Source organism: Orcinus orca, chromosome 4 (assembly GCF_937001465.1).
Source record: "Orcinus orca chromosome 4, mOrcOrc1.1, whole genome shotgun sequence".
Taxonomy (NCBI): domain Eukaryota; kingdom Metazoa; phylum Chordata; class Mammalia; order Artiodactyla; family Delphinidae; genus Orcinus; species Orcinus orca.
The window spans coordinates 16,383,368-16,398,920 of NC_064562.1; the positions used below are offsets into that span (position 1 = coordinate 16,383,368).

Consider the following 15,553-nt stretch of genomic DNA (forward strand, 5'->3'; position numbering starts at 1 on the left):
GGTTTTTGTACAATAGCATGTTTAGTTGCCAACTTCATTTTTTAATTTAATTTTTTTTGCTTAGGTGTATAGTCATTTGCCCAAGACCATGTTCCAGCATCCTTATTTCTTTATGAATATTTTTCATGTACTAAATCCCCATATATATATATATATATATATGACATCTATTTTTTTACTCTAGCTTGAATAATTGGTCTTTCACGCTATAGAGACCAAATGCTTTAGTTACTTGTCATTTTTTAATATTTTAAATCCAGATCAGAGACAATCCCTCATTAATAATCTCTTTTGGGACATCCCTGGAAATTTTCCCTTGTTTAATTTTTAAACTTTACTCCTATTTCCGTATCTCCCTTCTTAGCCCCTCAAGAAAGTCATGTTATTTTGTTTTAGATAACATTTATTAAATTTAGAAGAACCAACATAGCCAAAATAATGTCTTGTTACCCACAAGCCAGATGTACATTTCCATTTTTCATAATTTTTTATGTTCTTTTGTTGGAATTCTTCATATAAGAACGTTTCTCACTAAAATATTTCCAAGCTATTTTATTTATTTTGTTAATATTGTAAAAGGTATCCTTTCTTCCTTTATATTTTAAATAAAAAACAGTATAAAAGCTATTATGTTCTATATGCTCATTTCATGACAAACATTTTAATTTAGTTTATTATTATTATTATTTATTTATTTATTTTTGCGGTACGCGGGCCTCTCACTGTTGTGGCCTCTCCCGTTGCGGAGCACAGGCTCCGGACGCGCAGGCTTAGCGGCCATGGCTCACGGGCCCAGCCGCTCTGCGGCATGTGGGATCTTCCTCGACCGGGGCATGAACCCGTGTCCCCTGCATCGGCAGGCGGACTCTCAACCACTGCGCCACCAGGGAAGCCCTATTTTATTATTTTTTCAAAAATTGTTTGATTCGTTCTTTTGTGTTTTCCAGGTATAAAATTTTAGAAGAATAATATTTCCAAGTATAAGTGTATTTCTTCTGCTCCCACGTCCACAATTCACGGAATTCAGCACCAGCATGACCTGTCCACACTGAAAGAACTGAGTCATCCATTGAGGAAACAAAAGAAAATATAGAAACAATGAAATGAAATGAGCAGGATGCACGATTTCCCAGTTGCAGAAAATAAGTCAACAGGAGGCTGGCCAAGAAGGAGCAATTAGGATGAGAGAGAAAGGAGAGGAAACTCATCAGTACTTGGAATTGGATGGAACACGTTTTGGTTTTTTCCATCTTTTCAGTCTCCTCACCTAGAAGAGGTGAAGTGTGTTATCTAGATGGCAAAATTGGGAACTATAAATTGGACAGACTAGACTCAGCTCTTCTCGCTTCTTGGGAATGAACATATGACAGGCAGCAGAACTTCCTCTCTGTTCTTCCCATTCCATGACCTCAACCTCTGGGTCTAGCACTGCCTGTTTCTGAGGAGGTGAGTCTCCTTATTCCTGGGTTGGGAGACCAAATTTGCTCTCAAACTAAGATATCTTCCAATGGAAACTTTACAAAACTATTGATGACATTTTGGCCTCCATTTTTGAATCCTTTGTCTTATATACCAATTTATTTAGAATCCAGGCAGGATAGAAGTATAATTTGATTGGGCTTCTCAGAGACCTGCACAAGAACTTAAGGTCCCTGAGGGCAGAGATCCTATCTTTTTTAGTATTCTCTCTCTAGTGTACAGTGGTTAAGAGTGAGAATTCTGGACTCAGACTAAATTGGTTTCACAATCTGGCTACACTATTTACAAGCTCTATTATGTGTGATAAACATCTTCAATAAAACTCATTTTCACTTTGATAAAGTAATAATAATGGTACCTACTTAAAAGTGTGCCTGCAAGAATTAACCTGGATAACCTATGGTAAAGTTTAGACAATGAGCATTACATGCTAAGCACTCAATAAAAGTTGGCGATTGTTATTATGACACATAGGGGGTAAAAAAAAAATATGACCTTAAATGAATGTAATCTATCAAAAACAAAAATGGACTAGTTGTTAGGAAATTTGAACACTGGAATCCAGATTTGTGCAAGTACAAACATAATCTTCCAAAAAAGAAATTTCTCTAACAAAAAAGAGAAGACTTTTGTGAAAATCAGGCCACACAAGTTGTTCATGCATTATGTAAATACACTAACAAAAATCTGAATTTATCCTAGAAATTCTAGGAGAGTTGATTATTAGGAAATCTATAACTATAAAGTACTTAAGAATATGTTTTTAGATTATATAAATTGAACAAGATATTTTATATATGTGTGTGTGTGTATATATATATGCTATCTATCCATCCATATCTTCTCTTGGGTACCCTCTGACCCATCTGTGAGGTTGACCAGATTCCCAGAGGAGCTCCAGAACATCTGCCTATGGGGTTATCCCAGGGCCCCATGCCTGGGCATCAGATCCATGTGAGTGGACTGGCAAGTATACCACTCCTGCTGACTGGCATGATGTGAATCAAGCAAGACTGGACTGTCAGAATTGTACAGACACATTGATTCTGTGTGACTGTCACTCGCATGGGATGCAGGACAAATTCAAAGCTTTGGCTACCCATAGTTCAGCACCGGTCCTTGGGTTTGAGCATTGAGCAGGCATTGGCTCTTGTACATCTGCGTTATGAGCATGGTGCTGTCTCCAGTCTACAGCACCCAAGAGTGGTAAGGATGGCAGCCGTCATTCTTTGCCCTGTGAACCAGTCATCACGTGTATCTAGGGTGGTCACTCACCCATTCTGAAAACCCCACTCCACCTGTCTGTCAGCCCTTCTCGGGTGGCTGCTCCTATCTCTTCCTGGGACTTTGAGACAATTGCTCTACAATGTCATCAGGTCCTTCTTACATATTTCCTCTTTTGCTTCTAATTGATGTAATGTTGTGCTCTCCTTGGTTGGTCTTAAGCTGTGCCAAGGCAGGGCAGTCATTCCTTGCATGAATATGATGGCTCATCCCACTCCTTCCATGGCCCCTCTTATTGGTGGCAATGAGTAGATGACAGGAATGCAATCCACATGGAAAGAAATCACATTCTAGAAATGCAGTGATAACATTCTAAACTTCTCGAGAGAGGACATGTTTGGAAGATGTGTTGTTCTATATGCTATAAATATCCTAAAGGTAAATTGAGCATGACCAGAAATATAATTATCATTTACTTCTACCTGCACACTTTGGGTAAGACTTACGTTTGTGGTCATCATCAATAAAGCACAGTTACAACTTTTGAGAATCTAGTGTTTATGGTTGGCTGGATATATGCTGCAGCATCATAAGTGATGATGTAACCAGAATTAATTAAATGGTATTAGGGAACTATAGAGCCAAGAAGATCTATATTATTTGAATACAAACAGATTCTGGAGAACCACTGCTTTGTGATTAACAACAGGTACTACCTCTTTCTTGGAAAAGCATATGAGAAATTAGTTTAAAATTATGCACTTGGCAATAAAGAACAGGAAGCGATGATTCTTGGAGATGAACAAGAAGACTGTGCCTTTTTAACTGTATCAAGAATCTTCACAAGCTCTGATTGGACAATAAATGTGTAATTTCCTCTTCTCTACCTATTATTCTAAATCATCATTGACAAATCACTATGCCCTGCATGGATCCATGAATTTTGTAATGCACTTTGGAGTTCTGCAAAAGTATATTTGCCTGGGGTGCCACACACCATAGGGGTGGCCTTGAATGACAATATACCAGGAAGTCAAGTAAAAAGATGTGATATAACTATTTCAAATAATATGAAAACATATTTTAAAAAATTTAACATATTTGTTAAAAACATAGTAAAGATTAAATTTAGATTATTTCCTTAACAAAACATGTTAAGGAAACATGTTTCCATCTCAGAGCTATCACCATAAGTATTGACAAAAACAGAAACTTTGGGATTAGACAATCTGTATTTGAGTCCAGTTTCTATCACTTACTGGCTTTTGGTTCCTGTAAATACTTACTATTAAAGCCTAAGTTTTTTTTATCAGTAAAATTAAGTAGGGCAATCTTATCTATGTCATAGGATTGTTGTGACAGTTAAGTAAAAAATTGCTTGCAATATACTTAGCAAAATGCCTGGAACATAGCAAGAAGGTGGGATGGTGGGGTAGTCCAAGAGAGAGGGGATATATATATATATACATACATATAGCTGATTCACTTCACTGTACAGCAGAAACTAACACAACATTGTAAAGCAATTATACTCCAATAAAAAGAAAAAAACACCATCACCCAAGCTGAGAAACAACTTTACGAACAGTGGATAAGGAAACAATTCATAAGGAAAACCACATGATGTCAGTGTGTCGAATTCTGAGTAGGCTGAGAGATGCATAGGCTTGAATGGGAAAACTAAATATTGTAAAGATAGACCTCTCTCCTGTTCATTTTATATGTTTATGGAATTCTATTTAAATACCAAATTCTTTTAATTTAATATAATTACCCGATCTTCATATGAAATAGTATATAGGCTATAAAATCTTAATGGATTTTGAAAAATGCAATGATTAAGGGCTTGGTCTATCAAATATGTAATTATATTATGCTCTAATAATTAAAACTGGGAAGTGTTCACATAAGAATCAACTGAGAGATAATAAAACTGAAGAGCTTAGAAACAAAATTTTTAGCTTATGGAGATGTAGATATATATAGATATATAGATAGATATGAAGCTAGCATCCCAAAATAATAAAAATATAGACTACTCAATCTATGACTGTGGAAGAATGAAGTGGACAAAATAAGATTGTAATATCACTTCTCTGCATTATCCGGTAACTTCCAGATGTCTCAAAGACTAAATAATAAAATAAGTAGTTATTTATAGTATATAAATTCATGATTGTGTACAAAGAGTGGAACTATAACAAAAGAGATCAACACATTGAAAACCTTACATTTTTGTGTTAAAAACATTATAAACAAATTTAAAAAGCAGTCCTTTCCCTAATGGATACTGCCAGGAACATAGTATGAGCTCAGTAATAACACAAGTGTTCAGTCTTAGGGGGACATTTTAGTTAGCTATGGCACATCCATAAAATGGAGATTATTTTAGCAGCCACTGAAATTATCTTTTAAATAGCTTTTGATTATTTTGAAAATAATTATAATTCTAAGAAACAAATCTTAAGAGATATAAAATATACAATATGATCCTGATATCAGAAATAAAAAATAATAAAAAGGAATAAATCAAAATTTGACAGCAATTATCTTGAGATGATTTAAATATTTCATCTTTGTACTTTTCTGCATTTACAGGGCAGAATTTTTAAAAAGACAAAATAGTCAAAGTATATGCTGAGTTTATAAACCAGCAACAGGACTCTAATGAAGACAAGAAAATTGGGAAGGAAGTTATTTTTATTCAAATGGATAATAGGTAAGAACACTCTCATTTTAGAATTTTTTTAGTTTAAATAACTACAGGACTTTCAAATACACTTTTCCCCTGGTATATTAGAGAGAATGAAGGAAAGTTAATGTTGAAAATATAGTTGGCAGTACCCTACTGGTGAGAATTAAACCAATAAATCATGTGAGACTCTGTGGGTAATCATGTAACTATCAACAGTAGAGCATATAGTATTGTATTAAACTTTAAACCTACTTTTACTTTTTGGGTCAAGGTTGAGATATCAGGAAATGAAGTGTAGGGTATAAGCAGCATAAGAACATTTTTTTTTCAAGTTAGGGTAAGGGAATATCCATGGAGAAACACATGTAATGCGGTGGAGAGTTGCAGAGAATGACGATACTGAAGTTGTCATTAAATTTAGCCAAGTCCTTGATGTGAGAAATTTCAATTCATTGTTGATGACACAGATTGCAGAAGCATATGGAAGCAATTAGAGGAAGGTAAATGGAGACTGTGGGTACAAGCTGCATGTTTGTGGAGCTTGACTAGATAAAAGGAATAATATGGGATGAGATCTAAAAGAGGCAATGAAGACTTGGGTATCTTCTTTCAGAGCAGAGGAAATATGAGCATGAAAGAAAACCAAAGGAGAAGACAAAATTGATGATTCCCTGGTCGGGGTGGGGAATATATGAGTAAGAGCAGTGTCTCGTTATGAGCCAGTAGCAGGTTCTGTAGCAGGGGCTGAGGGTTTAGATTTCTAGATAAGAAGAGCATTCCTCTTCTGCTAAGATTAGTGGGAAGGAAGCTCTAATAGATGTAAAAATTCATCAGAAGACAGGCAGCTAGGGTGAGGGGAGCAGTGTAGTATGTGAAGGCAAGGAGCACTTGATCAACTGAGGCTGGCTCTCCATGAATTAGATGTATGACTTGAGGCCGTGCCTAATGTTTGCTGGACTTATCCAACTTGTTGGATCTGTTTCTCCTCAGATCAATGGGGATATTATGCATTCCATATAATTTTCCGTATGATTTGGAGACATTCTGTAAAATATGAGAAATCCTTTAAAAAGGTGTAATTCATCCTTACAGTAAATAGAGTAATTTTATCATGAAATGAGGTGGATGAGGGCTAGATGAAGGCAGATAAAGATTATAAGAATTTTTGAAGAAATTTGTTGTAAATTTTAATGCAGCGCTCTTGGCCTAAGAGAATGGAAGAGCTGGTAGCCCTGACAGAAGCTTGTTAACTTCCTCTGACAATCCTCCGACAATCTTGCTTTCTGAATATGATGCTTTTGATGAGTGCCTAACATGTTTGAGCTTAAAAACTCTTCTTACACACTATCTTCATTTAGCAATGTGGATGATGTTTATTAGACTTCTCATTTAAAAACCTCTCTGAGGCTTCTCCCATGGTGGCCTTTTAGACTTACAGTGCTGGGCACTATGGAAATATCTTAGAATCCAGATGAACAGTGGGTCCGTGGGAACAGAGAGATTCTCACGCCCAAAAATCTCCATAAAACATCTACAGCATTGTCTCAGGTTGCTTGGAGAAACTGCATTCATATTCATAATGTATTGCATAATTATGAGATCCTGATTTTCATATTTCCCAGTGTGCCTTTTCAGCTCTGCTGTATTACCAAGTTAAAGGAGACAACACAACTTTACAAAATTAGAGTGTTCTGTTTTTTGTGTCACTTTTTGACATTACTCTATTTTAATTTGTTCATCACTGATCCCAATAAAGACAAACTGTCATTGTAACCATTGCCCAGCATGCAATACATTAGTCTTATTGCCTCTATAACAGCTGTTCATATGTCTCTTTCTCTGTCATTCAATGATGATGTGTCCTTTTCTATATGCAATGCCAGAAAATCTGGGAGAGCTCACAGCACAACACCTCCATATGAACTGGATTAAGTAGAGGAAAATCTTATTGTATATCATCATTTTATTTCTATTACTTAGTACAGAAAGGAAGGCACTTCATTATATGTGCTGAATAAATAAAGGATGAATATTATACTTTTTACTAACGTTGTAATTTTTGCCTTTCATCTAAACTCTTTAGATCTCAGTTTCCTCATATAGAAATTGAGAATGATAGGAACTGCCTTACCTGTCTCTGTAAAAATCAAATGAGCAAACTTTGTATCTCCAACAAAGAGATGAAAGGTTTTTACAAACCTGGGCAATATTTACAGTAGTTCCTTAAATCTCAGATTAATGCACATGATAGCTTCAAATGTCATCTTCATTATTTTAAAAAATATTATTTTGTTGAGAAAATTTTGTTTCTATGACTCTACATATCCGCAGGGATCTCTGGAGAGAGCCATGGAGTGTATTAGGATCTTAGTTTAGGATGTGATAGGCAACCCTGTGCCCAAGCTTAGATAAGAAGAGGACACAAAAAAACCAATGATGCAGGCAACAGTAGGTTGTTAAAAGTGGGGTGCAAGATCTCAGACTCTCTTTTTCCCAAGATTTGTCTGTAATGGTCAGATGTGCTGCTCAAACTTCCTTCTAGGGGGCAGCAGTGCCCTGGAATTTTGCCAATATCCTTTGTCTCTTTAAATCTTAGTTCAGTGACTCAGATCTTCAAAGAAGCAAAGTCAAAGGAAATAAATGTGCTAATTATGTTATCACATACTGATATTAGGAAAAGGTAATAGTCTACCCAAAGTTGTTAGAAGGAAGTGTTGTTGAGGGCATTAATACAGAAAACATCATAAAATGTACAGTTAAGAGACATCTATTACAAAAGACTTTGTTCAAAGGAGAGAAGCCATCATTTCACTATTGAATATATAGTTTATTTTTACTATCACATTTAATGTATACTTTATTGCTATTAAAATTAAAACTACTAAAGATAAATATATATTTAGAGAATGAAAATTTGAGATATGGGTTTTTAAGTATGTGAGAATTAAGATCTTGTGAACAAAAAAATTTTCCCAAGAAATGTAAATAATAATTTTTGGAGGAAATGCAAAGAGACCTGACTTGGGCTTCTTGAATTTGCTTTGATTTGTTAGAAACATATATTGAATTGATGATTTTTATTTTACAAAACAACTCAAAGTACTGAGCAGAAATCACTTCACAGCTTTTGATACCTGCACTAGTCCTCTACTAGTTGAGACAGTAGGCCATAGTAAATCTTGACACCAAATTATACATGAATTGCTTTTCTTATCTCACTTGGCCATAGTCAATTTCAGTTCTAATTATAGGGGGCTTATTAAAATGTTTGGAAACTCTTCTTTTACAGTTTTGTATAATGACCCCTTTTATCATGATCTGCTAGACCTTGGTACCGAACTCTAGGGATAAGGGTTGGATACTGTGGGCGTGATGACTCAGATGACTCTGCTCATCCAGCAGGAAAAAGATGGTGGCTCCAATTAGTCCCTACTAAAAGTTAACCCATAAGGTCTTTCCTTTCTTTATACCATCATTATTTGAGTGGAATGAGGAGCACCCTCACTTTACCTCTTGTTTTCAATTGTCTTCTCTTCATGATAATTTGTCCTGAATTTTTATTTAATGATACTTCAGAATTAGGATGCGGGTGAGGAGAAGAAAAAAATATTGTTTGCCCAGGGCTCTGAACTGTTCTGAACTAAGCTCATTTATTATAACATTAGAGGAGGACCTTGCTTGGTTGTCATTATTTTGCAGAATATATGGTACTGACATTTTCCCTTTCTCCAAGGGAGATAATTAGACCAAATGGGAAAAAGTCTTCTGTGAGTTATATATGTCTTAATTTTTTTCACCAAGTTCTCTTACTCATCACTTTTAATTGCCAAATCTTAGAGCTATGAAAAAAATACATTGCCAGTAATCTTATAATGAGATCTGATATTATTTATGTAGAACATATTCACTCTTTAACAGCTTTCCTTATTTAACATTTGGTGAAAGTACATAATTATTACTGGAGGAATTTAATATTCTTCAAACATGCTGTTCTTTTTTTAGTGTTTCCTTGTCGCTTATAAAAAAATATTTTATATGCTATTGATTCAATGGGGGTGACACTTTTAAGATGAATTCATAAATGCCCGTAGAGGATCAACCGTTACACATGCAAAGCGAAATTCTGTCACACTGATATTAATGATGGCTACTATAATCACTGGCTCCTCTTTTATTAGGATTTTTATTAATTAATGCAAAGTCTACTATTGGCCTTATAAAAGTGCTCATCTGTTTTCCTTTAATTTCAAATAGATTAAAAGTAAGATTTGGTGTTAATTAAAAACTTAGGATTTATGAGGATTTTAATTGCAAACATTTCAGTGTTGAACATGTAGATGACTGTTAGTTCTGTTTGCTAATAAACATGGTATTGAACAATGACAAGACAAAAGAATAAATCATTCGCAGAGAAGTACACTGTCATTGGCTGTATTGTCCATGTGTATTGAATCCTGTCTAGCCAGGGGCAGATAAGAGAGGCTCAACAGCTCAGGATTTCCTTGGGGGTTTTAAACTTTTACCTGACGTCTGGAAATTTTACTTTTACTTTGAAAATATGGATGGGTTTAAACTTAAAGAAAAATCATCAGGTTTAATGAGTTTAATGGAAATACTCTGACATCATAGTCTGCAAATATGATTTCATCTGTCTATCTTTAAGTTGAATTTAGGTTGTATAGTGTAACTGATGTCCAAAAGGTCCCTACAAGTTTCCCATATTATTATTTATTATCTTAACCAGAGCCTGTTGCAATAAAAGGACCATCTTCTGTGGTGACCTGTAGCACAGGTATTTTGCAATTAGCATCTTTGCATGTTCTCCTCTGGCATGAGTCAGGTTTAGCCTTGTCACACTGGGCTTTTAAGGGGAGCTCTATCTTTGCAGCCCAGGCTACATGTGACAAGATTAAATTGGCACACTTTACTGTATAGCTCTTGTGTTCCTGGCAGTGCTAGCCTGGCTGATGCCTCTGAGAGAAGGCTCAGCTGTCACTCAGTGACCCATTAACACTACTGTTCGATCATGCAGTGTCATTTTTCTCATTCTCATGGAGATAATGCTCCCTGGAGATCTCCAGTACCTGCAGGAATGAAAGAGAACAGCAGAGACAGGCTAACTATCAAAGAAGGAGCAAACAACACAGCAAGACCATGAATTCCACAAGCAGAATTTTAAATTGAGTGAAAAGATGAAGCCCATTTATGACGTCTGGGGTGGGAAGGTGGGAGGAGGATGGAGTTTTAATAGATATAATAACTTTTTAACAAGCTATTTTCTTCTTCCTGCCTGAATACTATAAGAGGTATCCATGATAATGCTTATAACTAGGTTAGAGAAGGCAGCTGCTTTGAACATGTCATAGGGATTTGAGTGAGAATTTATTTATAAACAGGGATTTTTGTGTTTTATTTGTTTATTTACAAACAGGTGGAGGATATAAAACAAAGCACGTATTAAGGTGAATTGCTTAATAGTCTAAATAGAACAGAATCCCTGTTTATGGATGGCTTATTGGGGTACAAAATCACAAAAACACAAAAGAGGAAAATGGTATGTGATCTTTGTAACGCTAGGCGTTAAGACTTCTTTTGTCCTATGATTAAACCAACTGCTTAAGCAAACTCTGTTGCTCTTCAGTCCAAACTGCATGTTGTTTAGTGCGTCACTTCATAAGAAGTTATGCTTTCTAATGTTTACTATATAAGGAAATATTATAAGAACATGCTTCTTGATTTCCCAGACTAAGACTGGTTCTGTTTAGATTGATATAAAAACAAGAAACAAAGCCATATGAATCTTGATATTTTCTAAGGAAACCTGTTGAAGACGTGATAGGAATAGACCAACACCCCTCCAAAAAAATTAGTCAGAAAATAGGGATAAAATTGAACAGGATTCAGGATTACAATAAAGAGCAAGGAAAAGTGCCATGTAAAAACTTGTTAGTAGCTACTTTAACCCTGATTCCTTCCTGGACACATAGAACATCCATTCCATCTACGCTTAGATCATTTCAACCCTGATTTCAATTTTCGCACACCAGGCAAAGCTTGTTATTGGGTTTAGACTTTTAATCTCAGGTAGGGATTTGTGTACCGTCACGTGCCCTCCCTCACCACCAATCAGGAGACACAGGTGCTAGAATCCATAGTGTAAATGTGCATATTCTTCCGGTGCACCAACTTTTTAAAAAAAGTGTGTGTTTTTTTAACTTATGTAAACTAAAAATAATTTGCATCTTTATTTTTACTTTAAAATAAACATGGTGTATTGTGGAGTAGGATAAAATATTCATACATATTTTAAAGATTTTTAAAAAGACTTTAAAGAAATATTGGTAAGAACATCTTTGGCTTAACCTGTCAGAGCTCTTGTGTGCCTTAAGGATTGTGTTTTCTCCTCTTTTCCATTGAATACAACGTTCAGGAAGCATTACTTTAGCGTATAGCAGGGAAAAGGGACCCAGATTATGATGTTTTAGCAATGATGATGGCGTTAGTTAGGAACAGAGTGTAGTTCAGCCAAGTCTTCCAGGGCAAGAAACAACCTTTATTCTTAATTTTACAGTTGGAAGGCACTGTAAAAATCAGCTGATCCAGGCTGCGGCCCGTGGCCTCGCGCAGCATGACGTGGCCTCTGCCACCAGCGCACGGTCATTGTGGTGCAGCGTGTGTTTTGGGGGTGGAGGGTCCACTGGAGACTGGGACTCAGGTGACCCTGGCAGATGGAGACTCACGGCCTCCCTGGCTGCGCTCCATGAGGAAGATGCTGGCTGCTGCTGTCTCTAGCGTGCTGTCTGTTGTCATCCAGAAGCCCGCTAACAGGGTGCTTGTGGCATCCTGTAACTATTCAAATGATGCTACATTTGAGATTAAGAAATGTGATCTTTATCGGTTGGAAGAGGGTGCCCCTGTCACCGCAGTGCTCACCCGGGAGGATGGACTCAAATACTACAGGATGATGCAGAACATTTGTCGAATGGAATTGAAGGCGGATCAGTTGTAAAAACAGAAATTTATTCGTGGTTTCTGTCACTTGTGTGATGGTCAGGAAGCTTGTTGTGTGGGTCTTGAGGCTGGGCTAAATCCCACAGATCATGTTATTGCATCCTTTCAGGCTCACGGCTCATGTGTACTTGTGGACTTTCTGTCCCATCAATTCTAGCAGAGCTGACAGGTCGAAGAGGTGGCTGTGTTGAAGGAGAAGGAGGGTCAATGCATATGTATGCCAATAACTTCTATGGAGGCAATGGCACTGTTGGCGCTCAGGGACTGCTGGGAGCTGGTATTGCTCTGGCCTGTAAACATAAGGGAAACAACGAGGTGTGTTAGACTCTACATGGGAATGGTGCCGCTAATCAGGGTCAGATATCTGAAGCTTATAATATGACAGCTGTGTGGAATTTACCTTGTATTTTCATCTGTGAGAATAACCGCTATGGAATGGGAATATCTGTTGAGAGAGCTGCAGCCAACACTGATTACTACAAGAGAGGCAGTTTCATCCCTGGCCTAAAGGTAGATGGAATGGAGGTTCTGTGTGTTTGGGAGGCAACTAAGGTTGCAGCTGACTATTGTAGATCTGGAAAGGGGCCCATACTGATGGAGCTGCTGACATACCATTATTATGGACACAGTATGAGTCACCCTGGAATCAGTTATCGTACACGAGAAGAAGTTCAGAATTTAAGCAGTAAGAGCCATCCTATCATGCTTCTCAAAGATAAAATGGTAAACAACAAACTTGCCAGTATTGAAGAATTGAAGGAAATTGATGTTGAAGTGAGGAAAGAAATTGATGCTGCTGCTCAGTTTGCTATAACCGATCCTGAACCACCTTTGGAAGAATTAAGCCATCACATCTACAGCACTAATCCACCTTTTGAAATTCGTGATGCAAATCAGTGGATCAGGTTTAAGTCAGTCAGTTAAAAGGAGAATATATTCACGGTCAACTTTAAGAAACTGTGTACTTAATTTTGTTAAGGAGGAATAAAACCCGTAAAACAAAAGTCTTTTAAACTTTTATTAAGAGGAATTGAGATAATTAAGAGATAATGGAAAGGCATAAATGAGATCACAGAAAGATATACATTCAGTTGCGGTATTACATTCAATTGTACATTATTGCATTAAAAGATACTATACAGTTAATCATTTAGTATTGTTAAAAGATAAACTGAGGCACATTAAAATTTTCAAGAGTTGATTTTGAGCATACATCAGTTAGAATCAGGCAGTCCAAACAAAAGGTGGAGTATTCTACCAACAGGAGCTGGGGGAGAGGTTTTTAGAGAGAAGCAGAGCAAGGAAATGATTTGATAGGTGATAGCTTAAGGAGTTGCCTTATTTGGGAAAGCCTAGTTGGCCGTTTGTGATTGGTTGTTCTTAAGTTCCATTTGCTTGGTTTGAGTGCATTGACTCTAGCTTAGTTTTGGTTTGCTTACGTAGGCTCCCAAGACATTAGAGCCACCTCAGTCTGATGGCTTCCTTGTTTAACTACTTAAACAATGTGAATATCTTAAAGATTATTTTAAATTTATACAAGTCTAGAATAGGAAAAACAGGGACTTCCCTGGTGGTCCAGTGGTTCAGACTTTGCCTTCCAATGCAGGGGGTGTGGTTTTGATCCCTGGTTGGGAAGCTAAGATCCCACATGCTTCACGGCCAAAAAACCAAAACATGAAGCAGAAACAATATTGTAACAAATTCAATAAAGACTTAAAGAAAAATGGTCAACATCAAAAAAATCTTAAAAAAAATAAAATAGGAAAAACAGAGAAAATATTATTTAACTTCCCAAATTATCTTCTGTAATAGTTCTATTTGATTTAGCTTTATATTATTTTAGTAAATACTCTTATTTAAAGGAAAAAATAGCCCTTTGATTCCTGCTCAACCCTGCTAGAGGTTTAGGTGTAAAGTCACTATTCTGAAGTTAAGAAGTAATTTCAAGCAATACCAAAGTATCAGGACCCCTACTGCTGTGTCACTTAAAATAGTTTGCTTAAATTAACCAATTGAACACAGCCTACTAAATAGTGTGCATGTGCACACACACATGCGTGAATATTCAGTATTGATGCTGAAGCGACTTAACATTGACCATTTTTCCAATAAAACATGATCTATAACAGAGCAGGGGGAGATAGGACAAGGACATTTTTTCATGTTGTGCTTAATTGCAATATTTTTAGTGTATCAATTTAAAGGAAAAATGTAAGCAAAGTTAAAATCTAGAGGAAAACTGCATTTTGCTTTAATCTTCCAGTGAAAGCTACTCTTATTTTATAATCCATTTGTACCGTTATTCCATACTTTAAAGAACTCTTAGTAAATTTCAGACTGAAAAATAAATGAACAGATATGACGACACCAAAGGAGTTAAGCAGAGGAGGTGATATTAATAAAAAATTGAAAATAAAATCTGCCTTGGCCAGAACTGAGCATTCACAGATAACTTTTTGCATGAGAAAATCTAACTTGGATCATACAGGTTTGGTTTTCTCTATAGTCCAATACCATGTCAATTAACAAGTCATGACAGTGAAAACATCTTTACTTGGTTATATTTACCAAATGACCTAAAGACCTATTGAGCATGATGTTTGGCATACCTTACTCTGCTGAGATAGACTCACTGAAATCAGAAATCAGAATTTGCCTGTGATTTAAGAACCAGTTTGCAGGGGCTTCCCTGGTGGCGCAGTGGTTGAGAGTCCGCCTGCCGATGCAGGGGACATGGGTTCGTGCCCCGGTCCGGGAAGATCCCACATGCCGCGGAGCGGCTGGGCCTGTGAGCCATGGCCGCTGAGCCTGCGCGTCGGGAGCCTGTGCTCCGCAACGGGAGAGGCCACAGCGGTGAGAGGCCCGCGTACAGCAACAACAACAAAAAAGAAATAGTTTGCAGATAACACCAAAAGTTGTTAAAAGTTAAAACCCATCACAAGAAAAAAAAAATTGTGACTGTGTGTGGTGATGGATGTTTAACTAGATTTATTGTGGTTATCATTTCATAATACATACACATATTGAATCATCATGTTGTACACCTGACACTAATATCATGTTATATGTGAATTATATCTCAATTTTTTAAAGAAAGTTAAAACCTTTTCTTTACAGCATCTGCTTCTACAAATAAAAGCTTAG

General features: G+C 36.6%; 1 protein-coding gene across 1 annotated transcript; it reads left to right on the forward strand.

Annotated features, from left to right (window-relative positions):
* Positions 1–12,158: 12,158 nt before the first annotated feature.
* Positions 12,159–13,333, forward strand: PDHA2 (pyruvate dehydrogenase E1 subunit alpha 2). Its single transcript, XM_012535637.1, is given in 3 exon segments — positions 12,159–12,525; positions 12,528–12,686; positions 12,780–13,333. Coding segments are annotated over 3 exon segments (1,080 nt in total).
* The last annotated feature ends 2,220 nt before the right edge of the window (positions 13,334–15,553 follow it).